We start from the raw sequence: 24,045 nt of genomic DNA, 5'->3' as shown, positions 1-24,045 counted from the left end.
GATTTACAATGGCAGATTTTAGGTAGCTTCCCCATTATCTGGGGGAAAATTTCCAGAGTTACTGGAAACATGAAAATTTCAGGATTATTTTTTCCCCTCGAACTCCAGATTCCTCTGAAGACTGTTGTAGAGGTAAACAAGAAGAATTTATTTTTATCTGCATCTCGTGTTGCCATAGGACCTAATGATGTTGTTTTGTATTCTTTTCTTCTCTTATGATGTAGTAGAAAGGATTATTTTATTGGATGGTGTCTTCCAGTCTTGAGTTCCAGGATTCTGTGATATTTTTTGTGTAAACATGAGCTTAAATCGCTAATCCCAGGTCTGAGTGACCTTGAACTTGTAGTGGCTGAATGTAACAGATTGACTACTTGGACTGCAGTATGAAATGTCAAGCATCTTTTTCTTTTTTAAGATTTTATTTCTTTATTTGACAACAGAGACCACAAGTAGGTAGAGAGGCAGAGAGAGGGGGGAAGCAGGCTCCCTGCTGAGCAGAGAGCCTGATGCGGGGCTCCATCCCAGGACCCTGAGATCATGACCTGAGTCGAAGGTAGAGGCTTAACTCACTGAGCCCCCCGGGCACCCCAACGTCAAGCATCTTAATGAAAAAACTGAAGTGTCGTTTCTAATTGATTTGTTACATAGGTGAACACTGTGCTAAAACCAGCCTTGATGTTCCGGTTCTTATATGTAGGTCTCACAAGGCCAAGATTATTTGAGCAGTAAGAAATTTGCAGTTTCTGTTACTGGGGACAAAATTTCTCCTGATTGTCACAAATACTAACATTTTAAGAATTGTTTTGCAGAGTGTGGTAGAGGGAGAAGGAGAGAGGGACTGAACCTTTTTCACTTTTTTTTTTTTTTTTCCCAATGTTTAAGGCAATCATCAAGTGCTTAGAAGATCGAGGGCTTTTCATCTTGTTTACCTCATCAGCCTTAATACCAGAAACAAGTAAGGACAACTTTTTTGAAAAACTATTTTTCAGTATGTTCATTTTTGTTTTATAAGATCAACAGCCTAACTTTCTTATGATCGTTCTGTGTAGATTTTAGAGATGAGCAGATGGGTCTGCGTGGGTTACATTTATTCCATCCATCCCCTCCAGCAGGTAAGGACACACACGTCTGGGGGATGTTTTTCAGTCTTCATCGTGACTTCTTAGCAGCACTTGACCCTGCTAACTGTTTTCTGCTCTGAAGCCACTCTCCTTTAACCTCCCTGGGTGATCCCTCTTTATCTCCTCTGCACACCTAGCCTTTCCTCTGAGCTTCACATGCCCAAACTCAGGTGCCTGTTGACATGTTCACTTAGATGTCTCAGTGATCCTCAAATTCAGCACGCCCTGAGTGGAACTCCCTGTGCGAGTTAACAGCAGAAGCTGGGGGATTTGGTCATCACCATCGACCTAGCAGATGGGACCTGCGCAGACACAGCTCCCTCTGTCCAGACGGCTCCTCTCCTTCCCCTTCGTCAGCTGAAGTTGAGCCCTGTGGGACCATGGATTGGCTCATAGGGGCCAAAAAATGTTACTCCTGCAGTATAGAAATAGGTGTAACAGCGGCATTGAAATTTCAGAGGGCGATCAGGAAACCAAGTCTGAAAGGGCTCTGCGGCAGGGGCAGATGAGGACTAAAATCAGAGAAGCACCCCTTGAGCCTGTTACTCTGTCTGTCAGGTCCCCTTAATATCGCACCCTTGCTTCCTGCCACCACTCTTTCCTCAGTGCGACCTCCGGGCTTATCAGTAGTATCATTTCAGTATATCTTTGCATAATTATTTAATGCTCGCCTTTCTTGTAGTTTACTGCATCCCTATCACCTACTGGTGCCAGGCAGCTGAAAAATAGCAAATGTCGGGGCTCTTCTGACCCGGTCGGAAGTGCATAGGACTCTTGATCTCAGGGTTGTGAGTTCAAGCCCCGTGTTGGGTGTACAGAGTACTAAAAAAAAAGTAAATAAGCTTAAAAAAAAACACACGTTTGCTGAACAAATAAGTGAAAATAAATGAGTCACTTCTTTTTGTCCTATGAGGATATTTCCTTCATATTTTATAATCACACTGTGTATCTTTTTTTTTAAGGTTTTATTTATTTATTTGACAGATCACAAGTAGGCAGAGAGGCAGGGGGTTGGCGATTAGGGGAAGCAGGCTCCCCGCTGAGCAGAGAGCCCAATTCGGGGCTCGATCCCAGGACTCTGAGATCATGACCTGAGCTGAAGGCAGAGACTCAACCCACTGAGCCCCCCAGATGCCCCCACATTGTATATCTTTAAACACAAAGTTCTATGTAGCATTTATAAAGCTACAACCAATACAAAATGTTTTTAAAGTTGATTTGTTAGAAACTGTGTTCAGTTACTCAAAGAAGAGAACTGTACTGTCCTGGGCATCAGTTCGGCCAAAGACCGACTTTACCAGGTGTAAGAACGTAGCGGCAGTAGCTCCGCACCCTTCTCAGGCTCTGCCGTGTCTGCCGTTATTCCAGGGCTGGCTGGCTCAGTGCCTCTGACAGCAGGGCTGCGCATCGGGGCTGCGCAGAGCAGACGGACTGAAGCTTGCCTTTTCCCATGATCAGACAGCAGTCTCCTGAGCTGCCTTCCAGCCCCGATCCTACACTGTCCCCCTCTCCTGCGAGAGCTCGGACTTCATCCTTATTTTTATTTATTTTTTTTAATTTTTTTTTTAAGATTTTATTTATTTATTTGACAGAGACACAGCGAGAGAGGGAACACAAGCAAGAGGAGTTGCAGAGGGAGAGGGAGAAGCAGGCTTCCCGCTGATCAGGGAGCCTGAGGCGGGGCTCGATTCCAGGACCTCAGGATCATGACCCAAGCTGAAAGCAGATGCTCAATGACTGAGCCACCCAGGCGGCCCCTGTGGTGGTTTTAAATGCACACTTTGCCTAGCAGACTTTAAAAGTTCCTTTTTGTAGATTTGTTAAGTTTATTACAAATTACTCTGTTTCCTTCTTGAAATACCTTCTTGAAATAATTAAGTTGTCTAGAAAAATACTACTTGATTTTGAACTGTTCTATATAAGACCTTTTTTATATGTTTCCTTCACTTGTTACTTTTTAAATGATGAACTACTCAAAGGGATTTTTATTTGAATGTCTAGCTACATTTTCCTGTTTATTCTTATTTTCTCTTCCTTTTCATAATACAGGCTCAAGGTCAAGTGTATTCAGCTAGGACTAACTTGGTGTTTCTTAATTTTGCAGTTACTTTTTTAAAAAGAGTGGCATGACTCAGTTTAATTCAGTAGACATGAGGCCTTTGTCGTCTGTGGGTTTTTTGTTTTTTTTTTTTCCCTTAAGATTTTATTTATTTGAGGGACGCCTGAGTGGCTCAGTTGGTTAAGCGGCTGCCTTCGGCTCAGGTCATGATCCCAGCGTCCTGGGATCAAGTCCCATATCGGGCTCCTTGCTCGGCAGGGGGCCTGCTTCTCCCTCTGCCTCTGCCTACCTTTCTGCCTACTTGTGATCTCTCTCTCTCTGTCTCTCTCTCTCTGACAAATAAATAAATAAAATTAAACAAAAAAAAGATTTTATTTATTTGACAGAGACAAAGAGCACAGTAGGCAGAGTGGCAGCCGAGGAAGAAGCAGGCACTCTTGCTCAGCAGGGAGCCAATGCTGGACTCCATGCCAGGACCCTGGGATCATGACCTGAGCCGAAGGCAGACGCTTAACTGACTGAGCCACCCAGGCGCCCCATCTCTTTTTTTGTTTGTTTGTTTAATCTAAGAGTTACTGATGTCTTACCTTTTCTAGGACTTTATAAGCCATTTCTCAGTGACCTGACCTTTTCCCTTTTTTCCCCCTCTTACTATTTTCCTTTAGGTTATTGATTTGCTGAAAAAGTAACATTTCAGTCAGAGTGAGCCAAGGAAAGAGTGGAACACAAGACTAGTCAGTTTAGATAACTTACTTTTTAAAAAATGCTTATTTCATTTTAATGCCAATAGTAACCATGAAATTTGGGGGTTACTTAAAGATTTTACTTTCTGCAGGTCAGTAAGTTTGCATTGTAACTTTTTAAAAAGAATTTGAAATAAGTTAAATAAGGTACAGATAAAATAAGACCGATTTTACAGGCAGGAAATGAGCATTGAAAATACTTTAAAGCAAATCTGTGATGGCCCCTGAGCTCACGCTGGGCTCCTCGTCAGATGAGATGGAGCTGCCTTCCTCACGCTAACCCAGTGGTCGCACTGGAATCACTCATTTTTGGTTCGCGAGCATGCGTGTGTGTGTGAGAGTGATTTCATGTAAATAGATACATATATTCATTAAATGTACCCATGGGTCTTCTGTTAATTGCCAGTTAAGTTCCCATCTGAACCACTACCATATTTAACCATCCCATAGTCTTGTAACCTAAAGCATCTTCTTGCTGCATGCTTTTGTAAAACTGGAAAAAAAAACCAAGATAAAACTTGAGGTTTGAATGTATGTGTATATGTTTTAGGGCTGAAAGAATTGAAAGGTGAAGATGACATCTCATCGAAGGTGACACCTGTTATACCTGCCCTTAATTGTGCCCTGCTAGAAGCAAAGAAGTCATTAACCGAAGAAGGAGTCTGTCCAAACACATTAGTAAAGCATAGTTTCCAAGAACTGTGCAAGGCAGACAAAGGCCCTCCGTTGACTGCTGCTTCCCAAGATGGAATTCAAGAGACAGCATTCTTTGGCCAACTGTCCAGTGGCTTTGACTTGGTTCCTCCAGCAGAAAAGTGCCCTTTACAGTCTGTAACTCAGTTGAAGTCTTATTTTTCAGATCCCAGTGGGTACGTTTTGGAAGTGTCTGCTGTGTTAGATTTCTGGGCAGAGCGTCCTCAGTCCCCTTATATCTCAGATGGAGTTTGTGATGCCGGGTTTTCTTTAGTTATGACTCCAGATCCTGAATTTCTTGACTCCGAGGTGGAAGTAAGAAAAGAAACTGAAACCAAAAAGAATCCTGAAGAAATGTTTAAAGCCAGGCGGGGAGCTCTGGTTCCATTAAGTGCAACATCAAACCTGAGAGTTCAGCCTAAGAGAAAGGCAAGCACGCCGCCTGCTGTGCAGAGCAAAAGGGTGAACTTGTGCCGTCCCTTCCCCAAAAGAAATCCCGCCGCAGCGAGCAAGGGTTCGAACTCTCCAACAACTCTCAAGTTAGTTAAAGGACCGTTGCTTCCGAGAAGAAAAAGAGGTAAGTACGATTTCTGAGGGCTATGAAATGAGCATTAGTAGTAGCTGTGGTGCTCTCAGCACGGGTCCTGTCTGATGGCGTGCCCCCAGCTGCGCAGTATCGGGCAGAAGTGTGTTGGAAACACCAACATTTCTCTCCGGGGTATTTGTGTACTTGAGAAGCACCCGTCTGGATGGCAGATGAGGATCAAGAAATAGGAAGAACTGTAAGACACCTCGAAAGCCCCCTCTCCGAAGGCTGTTGCATTTGTAAAGTGGTTCCAGCCTTCATTCACTTGTTGACGCTGCATTCTAGGCCGTGGTGGTTCAGTGTCCGAGCTGTCCTGGGAAGAAGGGTAAGGGTAGAAGAGGAGGGTCTTCAAAGACCAGGCTCCCCAAGCGCGGCGGGAAGTGATGACCAGCAGTGTGCGCTTGTGTAAGAGGGAAATTGAATCTGGACTCTCCAAACCTAAAGCAGTCTGGGGCAAGATTTCCTGCCCTTTGTGTGTTGTGTGTCAGACTTTTAAAAATAGTCACCCGGATCCTGCCGTAGACCTATTGAAACAGGCCTAGAGACCTGTATGTTGACACAGTTCTACAAATGGCTTATTGCCCCCGTCAGTCGAGCGAGAACCAGAGTCTCGAGCCACTTCGTGTCTAGTCAGATGTGCCGAGGCAAACACAGCGCAGCAAACCACGTGATTCTGGCTTAGAGTCGTCTTAGCTCCGTGTCGTGTAGTTTGCTTGAAGGCAGGGAACCACATGCTTCATGGCCCCTTACAGAAGGGGTCGACGCGCTGTGGCACGGGGCCCCCCAAGCGTTTACCTGTTGTCTCTGGCCCCCGCACGCCTGCTGGCAGGCGCGAGCAGCTGTGAGTGCGACCGAAGCTGAAAGTGCGCTCCGGCAGCCGTCCGCAAAGAAGGCGCGCTGACCCGGTGCGCCATGTTTGGATTTAGAAATGTTGCTGTCTGAAGAGGGAAGCACCAGGGCGATGTAGATCCTCAGGATTCTACATAATCCAGGCTGTGCCCTGTGCTTTAACAGACAGTTACTTCTGGCTTACTGTAGCTTGAGCGATGAGACGTGTGTGTTGCACTCGCACACGCGTGTGAGGTCGTCGGCAGGCACGGCGGCATAAAGCAGTGACTCGACTGTACAGCTGCTTCCGAGCGCGCTCACGGCCCGCCGTGCTGGGTTTCTGCTGCGCACGAGCCAGTTTCCTCCGAGCTGCCAGATAGTCTGTTCAGCGTACGTGTTGTCACTGTCTCTCTAGTGTTTTTAATTTCTTCCCTGTAAGAAGTGTTTTATGTCATATAGTCTAGTGCGTGCAAATACGTACATGATTCACTGAAACAAAAGTTTCAAAGAACATTTACCCCACCTGTGCATAGTGCAATCTAGCATTTTCTCTTCTGTTTCATTTAAGAAAGATTTCTGCTTGCAACCCATTAAACGTATCTTATAGTCCACCAATGAATTGGGCCTGCAAGTTTGAGAAACATGGCATTGACTAATGCAAATGGTCCCTGTAGGGTCACCTCATTCCGTGTTTCTCTTTCCCTCCCAGACCTGGGTTGTGTGTGGTGTTCCCGTCTGTGCAGCTGCTGGGAGCCTCCCTTAGCTCTTGGTCCTCTCATCTTATTTTCTTTCTCTTCTCAATTTAGTCTGAACTGTTTCCCTACTTGATTTATATTTTGCCTTTTCTCTGCTAAAAATTTTAGGAAATAGTTGGAATAGAACGAGAAGTCTTGAAAACGGAACACATGTTGCTTTTTTACTTGTAGTCGTTGAGTAGGGAGGACGGGAATTAGACTCGGGGGAGCATACCACATTAAGAGATGTGTGAGCTTTTTTTTAACACTCCTTTCTCAAATTCCCAAAGGAATGAAAGGAAATTGGTCTCTTTTGTACATTTCACTAACAGTCATCACACCTTACTAAACTAGTATCATGTTCCCTTTTCTCAATTAGAAATACAGTTGATCCTTGAACAACATGGGCTTCAGGGGCACCAACCAACCCCCCATGCAGTGGAAAGATCTCTATAGCTTTTGTGTCCCCAAACTTAATTCCTGATGACCTCCTGTTGACCAGGAGCTCACTGATGATACAAGTCACTGGTTGACACGTACTCTGTATGTCTTATGTATTATACATTGTATTCTTACAATTATGTAAACTGGAAAAAAGAAAGTGCTATAAGAAAATCCTAAGACGGGTGGCCCCTTGGATGGCTCAGCCAGTTAAGCATCCAACTCTCTCTTTTTTTTTTTTTTTTTTTTAGATTTTATTTGTTTATTTGACAGATCACAAGTAGGCAGAGAGGCAGGCAGAGAGAGAGGGGGAAGCAGGCTCCCTGCTGAGCAGAGAGCCTGATGCGGGGCTTGATCCCAGGACCATGGGATCATGACCTGAGCCGAAGGCAGAGGCTTAACCCACTGAGCCACCCAGGCTCCCCTAAGGATCCAACTCTTGATTTCAACTTAGGTCATGATCTCAGGGTCCGGAGATCAAGCCCCACTTAGCAGGGGAGTCCGCTTGAGATTCTCTCTCTCCTTCCTCACCACGCCCCCTTGCTCTCACTTGCACTCTCTGTCTCTCAAATAAATAAATAAAATCTTCAAAAAAAAAAAAAAATCATAAAGGGGGGGGCACCTGGATGGTGCAGTCGGTTAAGCATGTGACCCTTGATTTCGGCTCAGGTCATGATCGTGGTCATGGGATTGAGCCCCACAGTGGGCTCTGTACTTAGTGTGGAGTCTGCTTAAGACTCTCTTCCTTTGGCGCCTGGGTGGCTCAGCGGATTAAGGCCTCTGCCTTCGGCTCGGGTCATGGTCCCAGGGTCCTGGGAAAAAAGACTCTCTCCCTTTCCCCTCTACCTCCCATCCCTCCACACATGTGTGTGCGCTCTCTCAAATAATACATCTTTAAAAAGAAAATCATAAGGAAGATAATACATTTACAGCAGTGTACTTAGATTTATTAAAAAGGAATCCATTCGGGCGCCTGGGTGGCTCAGTGGGTTAGGCCGCTGCCTTCAGCTCAGGTCATGATCTCAGGATCCTGGGATCGAGTCCCACATCGGGCTCTCCGCTCAGCGGAGAGCCTGCTTCCCTTCCTCTCTCTCTGCCTGCCTCTCTTGTGATTTCTCTCTGTCAAATAAATAAATAAAATCTTTAAAAAAAAAAAAAAAAAGGAATCCATTCAAACCTTGTCGTTCAAGGGTCAACTGTAGTGTTTTCTGTACAATGTAATTTTAAAATATTTACCAACACTCATGTGATACTTTTATTGATACCTTTGGGACTAAATTTTTTGGTGGCAACAGCTGAAAGTAAGGGAACATTTATTACCTTTTTTTTTTTAACTCTTAAAAGGTTGAAACACTTTCTTTGTTAAATTAGCAGGGTAGTTACGAGGTTTTTTCTTCATACTTGCCTCCTAGCTGTTCCCTTCCGTGTGAGAAGCAAAGCGAAGCACCTTGTTAAGAGAGATGAGCCATCATAAGAGACTTGTAGGGAGTTAAATCAGGTGAAGACTTCTTCAGTGGACCTTCCTCTGTCCGCTCTTCAAAGATGATTTTTCCAGTGGTGCTAAGACTTGGGTATTTAGGAATAGTCCAGTGAAGTCTGGAAGCTGGTTCTTTATGAATATATAGTCTCTTCTCTGCAGTGCAGTTGCGGTTTCATCTACGTTACCTCGTGGGAGCTGTGTTGTTTTCCATAAATTGAATTCTCCGCTCCCCAGTGCAGTGAACTACCTTCTTCAGCCTTCACCTGCCTCATCAGTCGGGAAAGATTATGGAGAACTTTTTTTGCTTTAGTTAAGTCATGCCTTGTTTTTATAAAATTAATACTCTGACATTCTTCTTCACCTCACAGGCTATAGTCCGATGCTTAGAAAAATCCTATTTTTACATTTATCTGAGATCTTTTAACTCATGCTTTGTTAAAAAAAAATTTTAATGAAATACCTCAAATTTATATTTTCTTCTCTATTGCTAAAGTTACCCGTACCCCCCCCCCATGAAAACAAAAGGAGTCAAAGGAGAAGCTGTTGCTGATTAACATTGGAGCCCCCTACCCCTTAAAACACGGTGTGTTTTCTACATAAGGTGCTGACGTGCTGGCTGCACACTTTGTACAGACAAGCAGACTGGATAGGAAAAACCAAGATGCTCCCATTGCTAATGCTGCTCCAGTGGCTGTGAATGCTAAAAGGGCAAGGAAACCAGAGAAATCTCCAGTCAAAACTGTTCCAAGGCCTAAGCCACCCGTGAAGAAATCTCCACAAAAGCAGAGGGTAAATCTAGTAAAAGGCAATCAGAATCCCAGAATCAGGAAGCAGCCACAACCTGGTAAGAAACACTCTTCCTTCACTTAAACACCGCAATGCGGACTGATTGAGATCGCAAGATAGTGTATTGACATAATCTAAGAACAGCTGAAATTTGCGAACAGTTCCTGCTATTCTCTTGAGTTCGGACGCTAAACGGGCTAAGTAGGTGCGCCTGTTGTAAACAAATCTGTCCCGTGCAGGTTCAGGCCTTCACAAAATAGACCCTGCTTTTCAGCTTGCATGAAGCCTGAATGTGAGCGGTCTACGAGAGTGTCAGGGTGGAGAGGCTTTCTTGGAACACAGACAGTAGCTGACAGTATTTTTCTGGGCCATAATCACTTAAAAAAGTAGAAGGTGATGAGTTTATGTGTCCAAAGGGAGTTAGAGATTATTGAAGACAGTGATCCAGAATCCTGTGTTTGGTTTTAAAAGGCATTAGATTAATTTTAAAAGCAGTTTTACTTTCCTAGTTTTGCTTCAGTGAAGTTTAGTTGTATGAATAAATGCCCAACTGCTCCAGTTCCGTATTTTCAACTGCCAGACAGAAAGCCCCGCTGTCCCTGTAGATGTCAGCTCCCACGCAGATGCGCGCGGCGTCCGGTCCGGTCTCCCCGCGTCTGTGTGCGCATGCGCCTCAGGTGCAGTGTGTTGCTTCTGGCCTGCGGCGTCTCTGACTCTGCTGCATCCTCCGTATTGAGGCCTGCTGGGTGCATGTGTGTGGTTTTTCTTGTTTTAACAAAATGTAATGTCCTCATACCTTTGTATACCTATCAATTTTCTGTCCAATTCTGCTTTCTCCCTCACCTGTTTTTAGATTTAAAAAAAACAAACTCACGGTTAGTGGGAATTTAGAAAACATTGTTTTGCTGGGGTATGGTATTATGGATAACTGGTTTTTTCTCAGTTTCTTTCATATTGTTTTATGACAGAAGGATTTTTTGTGCGTTTTGTTTGTTTTTCAATGAGTGACAGTTTTTTTTAAGAGCTTGTCCTGTGATTTGAAAACCCAGTGTTGCGGTTTTGAGACACACACCTACCAAATGCAAACTCATCTCTTGGGCCCTTCATAAGGAGGCCTTGCCCACAACTCCCCTCCTCCCTCCTGCTGTTTCTCCCTCATTCGGTGTGTCCCCGCCCTTCCCTGTCCCCCCCTGCCCTGCCACGTCCTCTGCACTTCCCCACACGTGTCGCCCGATTTCTCCTCTGTGCACTTGCCCTCCACCACATTCTGCACAGCGAGGTCCTGCCTCCTTTCCCGATTTTCTGATCTTCACTCAGCTCTCTGTTTCTTTCATTCCTTCTGGGTTTTTGAGAACACTGTGGAACCAAATCCATACTCCTCCCTAATCGTTTGATGTGTCTTGGTCCTGTCTTTCCAATTGAATTTGTAATTTGATTACAAATGAAATTGTAAACATTATGAGCAAAGATACTCATAAATGCCTGTGTGCTTAGCTGTGTCATTTGAATTATTTGTACTGAATTGGTACAAATATTTGTAGATATTTGTATACTAATGAATTCATGGGAGAAATGCAGTTGTGTATTGGCAGAAAGGTGCACCCAGAAAATGAAGTTTTTAAAATATGTGTTCCGAATCAGACTGGTTTGGATTATAAACGTCTGTATTTATTGTGCAGCCACATTCCGAGTTAAAATGTTAAGATTGCCAGTTTTTAAATATCTTAATTTTTCTTTTATTTCTTAGTCACCTGTACTAATCTGTTTCATTTCTGATACTTCAAGTACAGAATTTAGAGAAAGCTCATTTTTGTTACTGAAATGAATGGTTTTCTGCCCTTTTTTAAAGTTTTCAGCATAGCTCTTCTTCATTGAATTCTATATTTTTTATATATTTTATTTGGTGTTGTCTTGTATTTTTTAAAAGAGATGATCAGTATTCTGTTTTTAACTGATTGAGAACTTCTAAGAAGTCAGTAATTTAGTGATTGACCAGAGACACATATTTGTTAAAATGAAGCCTTTTTCTTCAGTTTACTCATACATGATACCCCATGCAAGAGCCATAATACTAACGACAGTGAAATGTAATTAGTGTGAATAAACACATCAGATCACAAAATGGATTTCATGTTTCCAGTAGATCCATGGGGCTGGTGAAGTGATTCTCTGCTTTGGGTCATTCTTTTCTACTTAATCCCGTTGAGTTTTGCTGTTTTACATAAGCAGACAGTGGTTGATTACTTGTATCCTTCCCACTACACGCACACACCTTCCCATTCTGCTTTATGACCTCACAGGCCAGGGTTTTCTCTTTAAATGGATTAGTCATTGGCCTTTGCAGGCAGGTTAATAATTCATTTCAGACCTGCTGCCGATGTTATAAAGAAGAACACTGTTGGTTTTTCTGTCCATGCACGTACTGCAGGGAACGATGCCTGGTGGTGTTGTGAACTTTGTCCTTCATGATAGCAGCGTCTCAGGGAGGCTGGACTGACTTCCTGAGAATGCAAGTAGGCCACCGTAGAAGGTTGGCTTTCTGCTCAAAGGCAGGTGGGCAGATTGGATCACCTGCAGGAAGGAGAATTATCGATAGACAAGATTTGCTATTTGCAGACAGAGGAGAGGAAATATTTTAAATATTTTCAGTACAGAAATTAAAGTTTTAGGTGATGAAATTGGTGATTCTGAATGAATGATCTTACGACTCTTCTGATTTTTTTATTTGTGTCATTACATGCTCTAGTGAAACACCAGTATGGTGAAAAGTTGTTTCTAGTTTGAACTTAGGTGATTTCTCTAACAAAGCACTTGTTAAGGGGCACGCTTTCTGAAAGTGTTTTAACATACGATATTATACAGTTCAAACTTAGAAATTCTTATGTTCTCATTACTTTGTAAGTTCTCTAAGAACAGGCCTCTTGTTTTGTATTCTTTCTTTTCCCCCCTCTGTATATTTCTCTAGCTGAGCAGTGTACCTTGTATGTAGTTCAGCACCTGCCTTTCGGAAGATGATTTCTTTTTAAATCAATATGCATAGTCCTTAAGATTTGTTCTCGTGATAAATACATTACATTAGAACTGGCAGTTGGAAGAAACCTGTCTGATAGTAAAATCTCAACATATAATCTGTGTAACCTATCCAGAGGTTCTTCTTGAATATATTGACTTAACCCTGATATTCGCTAAGCCATAGTAGTAATGTAGCAGAGAAAATATACGGCCATCAAATGTTACATGTCTCTTCCTTTTATACTGAAGCAAAAGGAGAAGCTGGCTCACAGCTTCCATCCGAAATCTCGTCGGTTGGCCAGGAGGATGGTATTAGCACCGAGGCAGCTCCGACGGAAGACAGCTCGGTGGCTCCGAGAGATCTGCCTGAGAACTCCATGGTCACCTGTGACTCCCGAGCCCTGAATATGCTAGCTGACCTAGCACTGAGTGCTGCTACTTCTGCCGCGCCGCCGTCTGAGCCCAGACACTTGCCCTGCTCCTCTGAATCACCGCCAAACGATGCTTTGCTTTCTAAAGAACATTCTGTACGTGGTACATCTGACCATGAATATCACAGAGGAGTTAAAAATCAAAAAGGGGGACTGTTACCTAAGCCCACCTCTGAGAAGAAGAGTAGTCCGGCGTCCGACTGCCCCGTCAGCCAAAAGGAGGAGAGCTTGGCTCCCGCCAGTCCGGCCCCCGTGGCGGTCCCATCAGCCCTTCCCGAGGAGACACTAGAAACTCATGATGCAAGCCAAAGCTCTTTTGTTGCCGTGGAACATTCCTATGCCCTGCTCCTTGCGGAGCATTCGAAGAGACATGTGCAGCAGAGAGGGATCCCCAGCCCTGCCTTCGCCAAGAACGGCCCCAAAGGCCCTGAAGCGGGAACCCCAGTGGGGAAAGTGATGCCGTTTCGGCACCAGCAGAGCACCTCCCCGCTGCAGAAGCTGTGCGAGGACCCGGCACTCAAGCGCAGGGCTAGGCTGCTGTCCTCCAGCCTGAGAGACTCCCGTTGCTCTCATACCGTGTTCAGCTGTGACGGCTCCTATAAGGTCACTTTCAAATGTGACACGGAATATGTATTCAGCTTGGACAGCAAGTATACCAACAACCCCCTGGAGAAGACCGTCATCAGAGCACTGCATGGGTAAGTAGGAGGACGCGCCATGAAGTGGACATGACGTTGGGGTTGAGATGAGCACTGTGGTGAGGAGCCCTTGCGTCAGACGTTGGGGAAAGAGAAGTACTGTAGTGAATCCGGTAACTTAGTGGTATCAGGCAGGCGTGGCTACTGACGCTGGTTTTGCCGCTGTCAGTGGTCCCAAGGAGACCTTTTGCAAGCTGACATGGGCCCTGTGAACAGCTTTCCATTTTGAGATGTTCCTGCATAAGCCTTTGTGGTCTTTGAATTCCAGTATTTAAGTGAGATCTTTTTTTTTTTTTTTTTTTTAAATTTATTTGACACACACAGAGAGAGAGATCACAAGTAGGCAGAGAGGCAGACAGAGAGAGAGGGGGAAGAAGGCTCCCTGCTGAGCAGAGCCCAATGTGGGGCTCGATCCCAGAACCCTGAGATCTGACCTGAGCCGAAGGCAGAGGCTTTAACCCACTGAGCCACCCAGGTGCCCCTTAAGTGAGATCTTAATGTAAAATCGTGAGATAGAGAAATAATGCTTTACAGACTGAATTCTGCAAGAAACCTTTCAAGATTTACTTCTGGTTAAGCTGGTCAGGTTGTTCTGAGTGAGCAGGTTTACATGGAGTTGTTCTGTAAAGCCTTAAGGGGCCAGGGCCAGGACAGCAGAGGGGCTGGAAGCACGGGCTTTGGCGTGTGGGCTGACGCGGGGGTTAGCGTGAGTTCTCCCACTCACCCGGCTTCTGTGGCCTGGAAGAGGTTCCTGTGCTGCTCGGTCTTGACTGTGGGTGCAGCTTAGCTAGGGATCTCACTGAGGTGCAGATTGTGACTCAAGTCTGTTTGGGACGGGGCCTGCGAGTCTGCATTTCTAACATTTCCAGGGGATGCCAGTGGAGGATGGCCGTCCGTGGGGAGTGCTCTGGGTTAGTAATAGCTACAGGTCAGGCTGTTGTGTGCCTGAGGGTTTTGCGCACTGACTGGCACCCGCTAGTAGGTGCTAGCCATTACTGTTGGCGAGGAGCCTCGCGGCTGGGAATGGCACTCGGTTACCTCTCTGTGGCGTGTTCCCGAGGCGCGACTAAGTCATATCAGACTTCTCTCCACGCGCTGGTTACCAGCTCACACTCAAGGGAGCACACACTTAACGTTCCCATCTACTCGGGGTCATTCCTTAACCTTCATCCTGCTTAACTGAAGCCCAGCTCTGCGGCCCTCTTGACTCTTCTTGTTGCCGCTCTCTGCTAACACTTTTCCCGGGCCAGTGGCCGGAGATGTTTTCAGGAGACTTTCCGGGACTATCATGAGAAAATAGTGTAGTTCTGCTGAATTGCCTACAGAGATATTTTAATTTTTAGACTTTCCAGTTATTAGAAGAGACACACACAAATAGAAAAGAAATGAGTTGGCCAGGCTTGGCAGAAATGAGGATTTGGGTGGTTGCTGGAGCCATTATTCACATAATAGGAGTATTGTGTCCAGACAGGGCTAGAGTGGAGTAAAAGAAAAATCCTAGACCAGGACCCCGGAGACCTGTGTTCCATTCGTGGCTCTACTGTGTAAGGGTTTTATGATCTAAAAGAAGTTACCTTTCAAAGCTCTGATTTCCAGTTCCCTCTTCTGCCTCTATTAAATGAGGGGATTAGATTCACTGTCATTATTTGTTACATTAACCTCATTTTTATCTCATTCATTGTTTCATGTTCATGTATTTTTAGTATAAAAATGAACACTTTAAAACTAAGATTAAAATCACCAGTTTCAGTGATTTTTTTGCATGTTTTCTCTTTAAAATCTCAGGCCCTGGAACACTGACTTGCCTGATAATGTGGAAGAAGTGAAGCTTCTACTTCACATGTGGGTAGCTCTGTTTTACAGCAATCAAAACAAAGTCCTGCGGTCGTCCCGAAAAGTGGTAGAACACAGCAACCCGGCAAAATACGTGTCTATAAATAGCACATTAGAATCTTTTGAATTCAGTGAAATCGAGGAGTCCTCCAGCGTGGGAAGATGTTCCATAGACCCTCTGTTGGAGACCAGCGCAACTCCCAGAAGTCATGCTGCCGATGTGTCCTTCCCCGACACAGACTCCTTGCGTCCCTTCGTGAAACCACCACCCGCAGGAGGCTTGGAGTTCTGGGTACAGAATGAACAGAAAGACATGTTTGCCAGAGAAGGTCATCCAGATCCCCCAGAAAGCCAGAATTTCATTTATTCTTGTCATAACGAGGTAAGTAAAACCCAACACTCTACGTGCTGACATTTTTGAAGAAATTTCTCTTTCTTCCTTGATGTAAAATCACATTCAAAACGTGTCATTGGTTTCTTTTAGGAAGGTGGATTCTCTATATCTATGTAAAGGATAAATAATACCAAAAACTTAGTTTCCATAAATGTTGCTCTGGATTGTCTGCAGGTGGAGATTTTCTCCATCCTGACTGAAGAAGCAGACGTAGAAACAAACCGTAGGGTCAGATGGGTCTGGGTCCAGCCACAGTGGTATCACTTCTTAGCTGTATAATTTGGGGCAGATTACTTGTTCTCTCTGAGCATACTGTCTTATCCTTTAAAAGAGGTAAATAATACCTGTTGTTACTTAGAATAGTTTTTTTGTTTGTTTTTTATTTGAGAGAGAGAGCAGGAGCAGGGTGGGGGGTGCAGAGAGAGAGGGAGAAGCAGACTCCCTACTGAGCAGGGAGCCTGACCCAGGGCTCAATCCCAGGACCGCGACATCGTGACATCATAACCCGAGCCAAAGGCGGCAGACGCTTCACCAACTGAGCCACTCAGACACCGTAAAATAGTTTTTAAGGATCAAATGCAATAATAAACATTTTCTAATGTCTTTGATAAACCTCAAACTAAAACGGAATATTTAAAAATTATTTGTGAAAACACATGCTGGAACAGAAAGTACAATGCCAGGCTCCCCTAGGTCCGTTAGTAACCATTTATAAATACGGAAAATATATTTTGTTTCCTCCGTGGTTCTCAGCTCATGTTCAGCAACAGCAGATCATCACATTTTAACTGGAGCAGATAAAAGAGTTGTATCAAAAGTCTGTAAGGAAACAGACTGACAAAACACGGGCCTCTTTAAGGTTTCAGCATCCCTCTCTTCCAGAATACTTTCGACGCGGTTTGGTGTAACATTGAGTCGACAGCATTTCTAGACTTGGGATGACTTGGGGGCACTGCGGGTCCAGGGGCAAGCCTCCGAGAGCCGTGCTGGTCTTTGTGGAAGCGAAGACAGCACAGGCACTGTCCCGCCACCTTCCCCATATGGGCGTACTGGGTGTGAAGAGCACTTCAGCACCACAGGCATGAGAAACCACTGACATGTTGCTCTTAGTCATGTGTTTGATTTTGTGTGCGAATAGAAAGAACCAAATAAAAAGTTCTTTGTGTTTAAACACTTTATACTTCACCAATAGTTAAAAAAAAGGAAGTATCGGGGCGCCTGGGTGGCTCAGTGGGTTAAGCCTCTGCCTTCGGCTCAGGTCATGATCTCAGGGTCCTGGGATTGAGCCCTGCATCGGGCTCTCTGCTCAACAGGGAGTCTGCTTCCTCCTCTCCCTCTCTGCCTGCCTCTCTGCCTCCTTGTGATCTCTGTCAAGTAAATAAATAAAATCTTTTTAGAAAAGTGTCCATACACACACAGGAAGCTGGTGACAATTTGCATTTCACTAAGTCCGCAGGCACGGTGAGATTGGCAGCCAGGTTGTGATTGAAGGGTCACGGGAAGGTTTCAGAATGACTCTTACCATCAAGACTTCTTTCTATGCTTTGTGTCTGGTCAGTCAGTTCCTCTTAAAACGGAGTCTTCGCTCTACCCTGCCATGTATGTGGGTCAGTGCCTTTCTGTAAGACAGAAGGTCTTTTTAACAGACTTGAAGCCCAGGTCTTGACTTTCAGCATGATCGCCTGAAGACGTGGCAGGAAATCTGTGAGCAATAATGTTCCAAAAATTACAGGTGTATGGTCAGTGATGATCAGTCCATTTTACCATATTCTGGACAAGACCATGCTTCAGCCTTAAAACAGCCTGTTCATGAGGTCATCGGAGTGTCCAGAGATTTTCTGCTAAAGTTTAACCTAAATCCTTCCTGCAGTCCTTGTGGTTTGGTTGGCAATGCAGGCTGCACTGTTTTCTGTTGTTCTGTTGAGTACGAGGCACTGAAACGAGACCTGACCTCCAGTTACAAGCAAAGGAGATGGCTAAGGAGTAGATCTTTATTTACCAGAACGGAGGCTGACACCTTGGAAGAGCTGCCGATCAGTCCTCCTTCATACAAGGGATCCGAATTTACTCTGTCCTCATGGGAAAGTTCCAGATGGCAGTGCGTTTTATTCTGATTGAAAGCTGGTGTTTAAGTTGTTCTTGGCTTTAAAAACTATCTTTTAATCTTAAAAAAAAAAAAAGCACTTAAAACTGAGTCCTTTTTTCTCTAGTACTGCATTTCCGCATCAGGCGGTGCCGGTTAGCAAACAGGCCGCACTTTCAGGTCTTTGTACTGTCACTGGTCCGGCCGCTTTTCTTCCCAAAAGGCAATTAAAAAAAAAGAAAAAAAAAAGCCTATGCAGTTGAAGGTTTGAAGCTCTCATTTGTGTGTATATTTATTTAGAGAAAAATTCCTATCGGGGCTGTTGTAAATATCTAAAAAGAGAGCAATTTGCTTGATTTCTACCCTGTGATAGTCTTGAAAATGAGAAGATTCGAAAGAACAAACTGACACTGATTCTCATCCACTCTGTTCTTCTCCACACGTAAACGTGAAAAAAGTCTGACTCTTGATTTTTCTTTTTGTCATTTCAGGTCATGGGGGAAGAAGCTGCACGAGGCCCCTCAGATAAGCTAGAGACTTCCGATCTCGTTCTTGCTGGTATTGGAAGTACCCAAGCTAATGGACCTGCCATTCCCGGCGAAGACAAAACCTTTGAGCCGCTTAATAGCACAGGAGCGACTTACGACGACACTGTCACACAGACCACGTTCAGCAGGACTTACGGCGGGCTCAGCGGTCCGCCGGCGATCTGTCAGAAACCTGCGTGCGGCGCCCTTGACAGCGCCGGGGATGTCTTCCATGCCGCGGTGCAAACAGAACCTGGTTCTCTCCAGGGCCTTATCCGGCAGAGCGGCCCCCTGATCGGAGACTGTCAGCCTGAGAGGAAGGATGATCCAGAGTATGTGATGATTAATCTGGAACCAGTTACCTTCACTTTTGAACAAAATACCTACGTCCCAGTACAGATGGGCGTCGTCAGTAGAGGCGGCGAACCGACGGCCTTGCATGCCGCGTGGCTTACCCCAGGGCCACCTGCTGGGAGTCTGACGCGTCCTGCGTCTGCTTTTGAAAAGGCACAAACACCAGGCCTTAGGGACGGTCCCTCTCCCACAGTGTCCAAGCAGAAAGGTACTAAGTACCTTTGTGCCTCCTCACTGAGCGGAGAGGCACCTGCAGAAGAAATGTGTTCGCTGCGAAAAGAGATTCCCGTTCCATCCGGCAGCTCGGTGGTCGTGGAGGCGACCGATCGAAGTGCGAACTATCCGTCACCCGGAGAAGAGACGAAGCCCTCCCGAGAGCTTTTCCTGCACACCCCGAGTCTCCTTGGCATATCTGCGGAGGAGATCATAGAGCCGTCCCAGGTGGAAGACGCCGTCTCGCCGGCCGCCTCTGCCGCCTTGGGACACGGTTCCTCGGGTGACCGCGCTCCGCCGGCGGGTGGCGCCATAGACGGCTCCTCGGAGCCGGTGCTTGACGGGCGTGGGCCGAAGAGCGAGCAGAGGAACTTCGAATCCTTTCATACCGCTTTTACCAAACAAACCAGCCTCCCGGGGAGCAGAGAGGAGGCCAGCCTGGAGTTCTCAGAGGAGGATTCCGACATCGACCTCACTCTCACGATATCGCCGCCCACCAGCCCCAGAGAACAGGTGCCGGCAGGGGGACGGGGGGAGGCCCCCATGGCAAGTTTGGAACTTCAGGATGCGACTGAAGAGATCGTTGGGCCAGAAGAGGTGACTCTCCGAGAAAACCCAGAGGTGGATTCTGCGAATTATACCTCCATGTTCCCTACGATGCCTGAGAAGTCGTTAGAAAGTAAGGAGAGAAAAGGGGATAATTTACAAACCGTTACCTTAATACTTGCTAAAGAAACTTGCGCCCTTGAGATCGCAGAGGAAGTGAATGTCACCTCAGACTTTCCTTTTGCTGCTTTAATTGAAGAGGTGTCACCAGCTTCCAGTCCTGACCGCCAAGATCCAGTCGAAGCCGTACATCCACCTCGGGCCTTGTCTCTGTGTGGTCTGCAGCTGGCCAGTACACTGGCTGAGGGAAATGACCGATTCGCCCGCATCGAGTCGGTAGACTTGGCCTCGACGGAGAATGAACGTTCTTTTGTTGGTCCTACTCACCCGGTGGGACAAGGTAACTTACGGGGAGTGCAACAGATGCAGCTCTGTGCTGAGATGCCAGTCGGAGGAAGTAAGCATCCAGAAAGAAGAGACGGCTGTCTGACCCTGCCTGGTGAGCTAACTGAGGAGATGGGCCCAGGGGAGCATGGCGAGGGTTTCTCTTTCTCAGAAAAGCTGCCGTTCTGTGCTGCGGAGCTGAGCCAGCCTGCCTCAGCTGCCAGATACGGAGAGGATGTCAAGCTTTCTCTAGAAAAACTGGTGCCATCAGGAAACCCACTGCAGCCACTTAGCGTTCAAAACAGGAATTTCAGTTCTCTTGTCTTGGAGACCAGTGAGCCTCCATGCAGTCCTACAAGGGTGATTGAAAATAAGTCTTTGGCGGACACATTTGTTTCTTCAACTGCTCCGAGTGGTACGGTGAATGTGGCACTAAAAGAGCACACCAGCCCTGAAAGTATCGGGAATCTCTTCAGCGGTGGCGTGAAGACCGATGAAGGCCTTCACCTGCAGGCTCGGTCCTTGAGCTCTTGCTCAGCCGGCGGGGCTGATGCACAGACGCGTGGGCACTCAGAGAGCCCCAGACTTGCTATTCCCTCAGATGGGGCTGCCTTACCCCACTGTCCCAGACCCACGGACACAGAGACCAGGGTCCAGACACAGGAAATCTCAGTGGTCAAAATGGCCAGTTTGCTTAAGAACAGTGATGCTGAGACCAGGTTCCATGAAGAAGCCACAGATCTCGGAGGCGTTGACTCCCAGTTAAGCGCCACATCTCCAGAAGATAAACCAGACACAATTCATGTGCTGCAAGATAGGGCAGGGTGTGAAACAAAAGATCTGCTGAACGCTGGGCTTTTCCCCACGTGTGTACCTGCGGATTCACACCATAAAACAGCCATCACTGGTGAAAGTACCGGTAGAGAGCCTTGTGCTTCCGTGGTTCCCCCGACTTGTGGCCCTCTTGTTTGTGGAGTCTCTGAAGAGCAGACAGCAAGTCAGGGCTCTGGTGAGGGGCTCAGAGCCGAGGAGGACTCGGGGACCGTGCGTAGAGACGTGGATGTCAGGGTGAATTCTGAGATCCAGTATGAGCCGCTTTCTGCAGAGTCTGATCAGGACTCTTGCGGGGGCTGTAGAAATCCCAAATCAGAGGTAGAGAGTTCCTGCCCTTTGAGGTGTAGTCAAACCAAGAAAGAAGAAGATACTTCAAAAGACGATTATGACTCTTTCCTGAGTCTAAATAACAGCGATAATGAAGAGTGGGGCTACTCTCCCCCTGCCCCAGGGCTGGAGACGGGCACTGCTCCCAGACACCGGCCCGTTGGGTTCAAGAAAGAAGACAGGTACGCGCCCTCGCATATCCAGATCCGAGACCTCCACGGCATCCCCAGGAGTTACACTAATTTCACCATAACTAAAGAGCTGACAGAAACCCGGAGAACTTTGCACAGCCTGGGGCGGCACCCCAGTTTCCCTGCGAAGTGTGGCTTGCTCAGCTCCTGGACGAACACCTGGCAGGTGGCAGACGACCTCACCCAGAACACTTTGGATCTGGAGTATCTGCGTTTTGCACATAAGCTCAAACAAACGGTCAAGAAGGGAGATGCTCAGCCCTCTGCCTCCTCCACCAATGTCTTTGCCAAGGAGCCCCCTCTCCAGATTGGTGCTGGAGCTTTCCCTCGGACACGAGGACCCGAGCCCCCGGCTCTGCAGCTCGGGGCCCGGAGCCGGAGTCCCCTCGTGGTGACAGTGGTGCGCGCAGGCGCCCGGCAGCGGAGCCCGCCCGGGAGAGGCCCCGCGCACGGCGGCTGGGACGGCTCTTCCTTGTGGAAGGAGAGCGGTGGCCCCGGTAGAAGTGCGCGGGCGGATTCCCAGAGGAACCAGACGGCTTCCTTCCACCTCAACAGGCTGAGGTACAACCCGAGTTTAAAAGCAGCCCGGAGCGATGTCTCACTGATCCTCAGCGAGTACACCCAGTTCACCAAGGTGGTGGCCGGTAGCAAGGCCGCGGCTCTCGCGGACCTGGAGTGCGGCGGGGCCCCTGGGGAGGCCGCCCCCCGCCAGCCGCGCGCCGCCCGCTACGAGGACCTGGTCACGGACCTGTGCGCCAGCTTGCACGTCAGACTGATGAGCGTGGTCAAGGAGGCCTGTCGGAGCCCCTGCCTCTTCTACCTCGTGGAGACCGAAGACCCGTCGTTCTCCGTGAGGACAAAGGTACGGTGCCCGCCTCCTCGAGCGCGCGCGACCGCGGTCGCCGTCGGACGTGGTCTCAGAGCTCACGCGGGCGGCCGTCTTGGCTCCAGAGAGAAGTGACAGGAAGGGGCCTTGGGGTCTGACAGCCCCGACTTCACCTGCGCACTGGCTGCTCCGCCGCGGAGGTCACGGCCCCCGCGTTGGTCCGTGTCACCTGTGCTTGTCGTGTGTCTCCGTTTCCCTCAGGCTGGAGGAGCTCTCTGCCATTTGTGATCTTGGCTGACCTGGACAGTGGAAGAGGGCAGGCCAGTGGCGTGAGAGTCTGCTTCAGTTCGTGTGCAGCGCCGTGTCCGCGGGATTCGTGCATTTTAGGTGAAATTAGCCACGGCCGCCGTTCTCCTCAGTGCATCACAGGAGGCGGCACATGCCGCTGGCTTGTCCCTCCGCGGGGTAGTGGCGTCTGTCGTGGGAAGGTGGCTTCCGCCGGGTTCCTCCGCCTCCGGTGTAAAGTTCGTGAATAACTTTACCGTAACTAAGTTGTTATCATAAAGGAATTATTATTTATAATAATATGTTAATGATACAATATTATAAATTTATCGTTTGTTATTTGTAATTATTAATGATTATTTGCGGGTGGGGAGGTAGACCAGGATATGTATAAATACCCTGTTCTTCATCGGACTTGCACTCCTCCGGGTTGATATCCACTGACGACTCTTGCCTAAAGCAGCTGCTCATACGGTGGGGGGTCGAAGTCCATCTTCCTCGCACGTTTATTAGTGGGCGGAATGCAGGGCAGAGCTCGCCCGGCTCCCCCACTTGCTTATTTATACCCCGTGGACCCGCGCTCCGTGTTCGTTTACTCGGAGTTACCGTCCAGGCCCTCGTGTGTGTTCATGCAGGTGTCGCACGTGTCGTAGGTGTGCTCCCTAACCCCGCCTCCCAGCCTTCCCCGCCGGCGACCAGGAGTGTGTTCCCTGCAGCTCCGAGTCTGTTTCCTGGTTTGTTTCTCTCTTTTTTTCCTTTGCGTGTTTGTTTCTTAAACCCCAGACATGAGTGAGATCTGAGGTACTTCTCCTTCTCAGACGGATTTACTTCACTCAGCGAAATACCCTCAGGCTCCTCCGCGTCGTGGACCGTGGCGAGATTTCATGGTGGAGTCGCGCCCCGTGTGCACATGCGTCCACACACCCCTTCACCCGTTCCCCCGTCCCCGGAGGCTTGGGCTGCTTCATAATTTGGCTGTTGGAGATAACGCTACAGTAAACACAGGGTGCACGTGTCCCTTTGATTGAGTGGTTTTGTGTTCTGTAGGTTAATACCTAGTAGTGAGGTTGCTGGATTGTAGGGCAGTCCTAGTTCGAACTTTCTACGGAGCCTCCTTACTGTCTTCCAGAGTGGCTGCTCCAGTTTGCGTTCCACCAGCGGGGCACGAAGGCTCCCCGTTCTCCACATCCTCGCCAGCACTTTTTTCTTGTGGGGTTATTTTTTAAGGTTTTTATTATTATTAATTTAATTAATCTCAACACCCAATATGGGGTTCAAATGGACAACCCCAAGGTCAAGAGTTGCACGGTCCTCCTGCTGAGCCAGCCAGTCACCCCTCTTGTGTTGTTGAGTTCAGCCATTCTGACGCGGGTGAGGTGGTATCTCCTTGTCATTCTGATTTGCCTTTCCCTGATGGCGGGTGATGTTGAGCATCTTTTCCTGGGTCTGCTGGCTGTGTGTATGTCTTTGGGGAAATCATTGTTCGTACTTTCTGACCATTTTATACTTGGATTATTTGTTTTTTTTGGAGTGTTGAGTTTGATAAGTTCTTTATATATTTTGGATGCTAACCCTT

The 24,045-nt window shown here is 47.1% G+C and overlaps 1 protein-coding gene across 4 annotated transcripts in view; it reads left to right on the top strand.

Moving 5' to 3' along the window:
- TASOR2 (transcription activation suppressor family member 2) overlaps positions 1 to 24,045 on the top strand; it is a 77,233-nt gene that overhangs the window by 43,485 nt on the left and 9,703 nt on the right. For 3 of the 4 annotated variants that reach the window (XM_046011183.1, XM_046011186.1, XM_046011185.1), the window contains 7 exons: positions 883 to 955; positions 1,050 to 1,112; positions 4,474 to 5,193; positions 9,287 to 9,529; positions 12,733 to 13,612; positions 15,398 to 15,827; positions 18,414 to 22,220. In XM_046011183.1, the coding sequence (XP_045867139.1) occupies positions 883 to 955; positions 1,050 to 1,112; positions 4,474 to 5,193; positions 9,287 to 9,529; positions 12,733 to 13,612; positions 15,398 to 15,827; positions 18,414 to 22,220 (6,216 nt within the window). The remainder of the gene's footprint in view (positions 1 to 882; positions 956 to 1,049; positions 1,113 to 4,473; positions 5,194 to 9,286; positions 9,530 to 12,732; positions 13,613 to 15,397; positions 15,828 to 18,413; positions 22,221 to 24,045) is intronic. The other variant, XM_046011184.1, reaches the window with a different exon arrangement.

This window comes from Meles meles, chromosome 7, assembly GCF_922984935.1.
Source record: "Meles meles chromosome 7, mMelMel3.1 paternal haplotype, whole genome shotgun sequence".
Lineage (NCBI taxonomy): Eukaryota > Metazoa > Chordata > Mammalia > Carnivora > Mustelidae > Meles > Meles meles.
The sequence above is the reverse complement of the archived record's forward strand: the minus strand, read 5'-3'. Positions and strand labels throughout refer to the sequence as shown.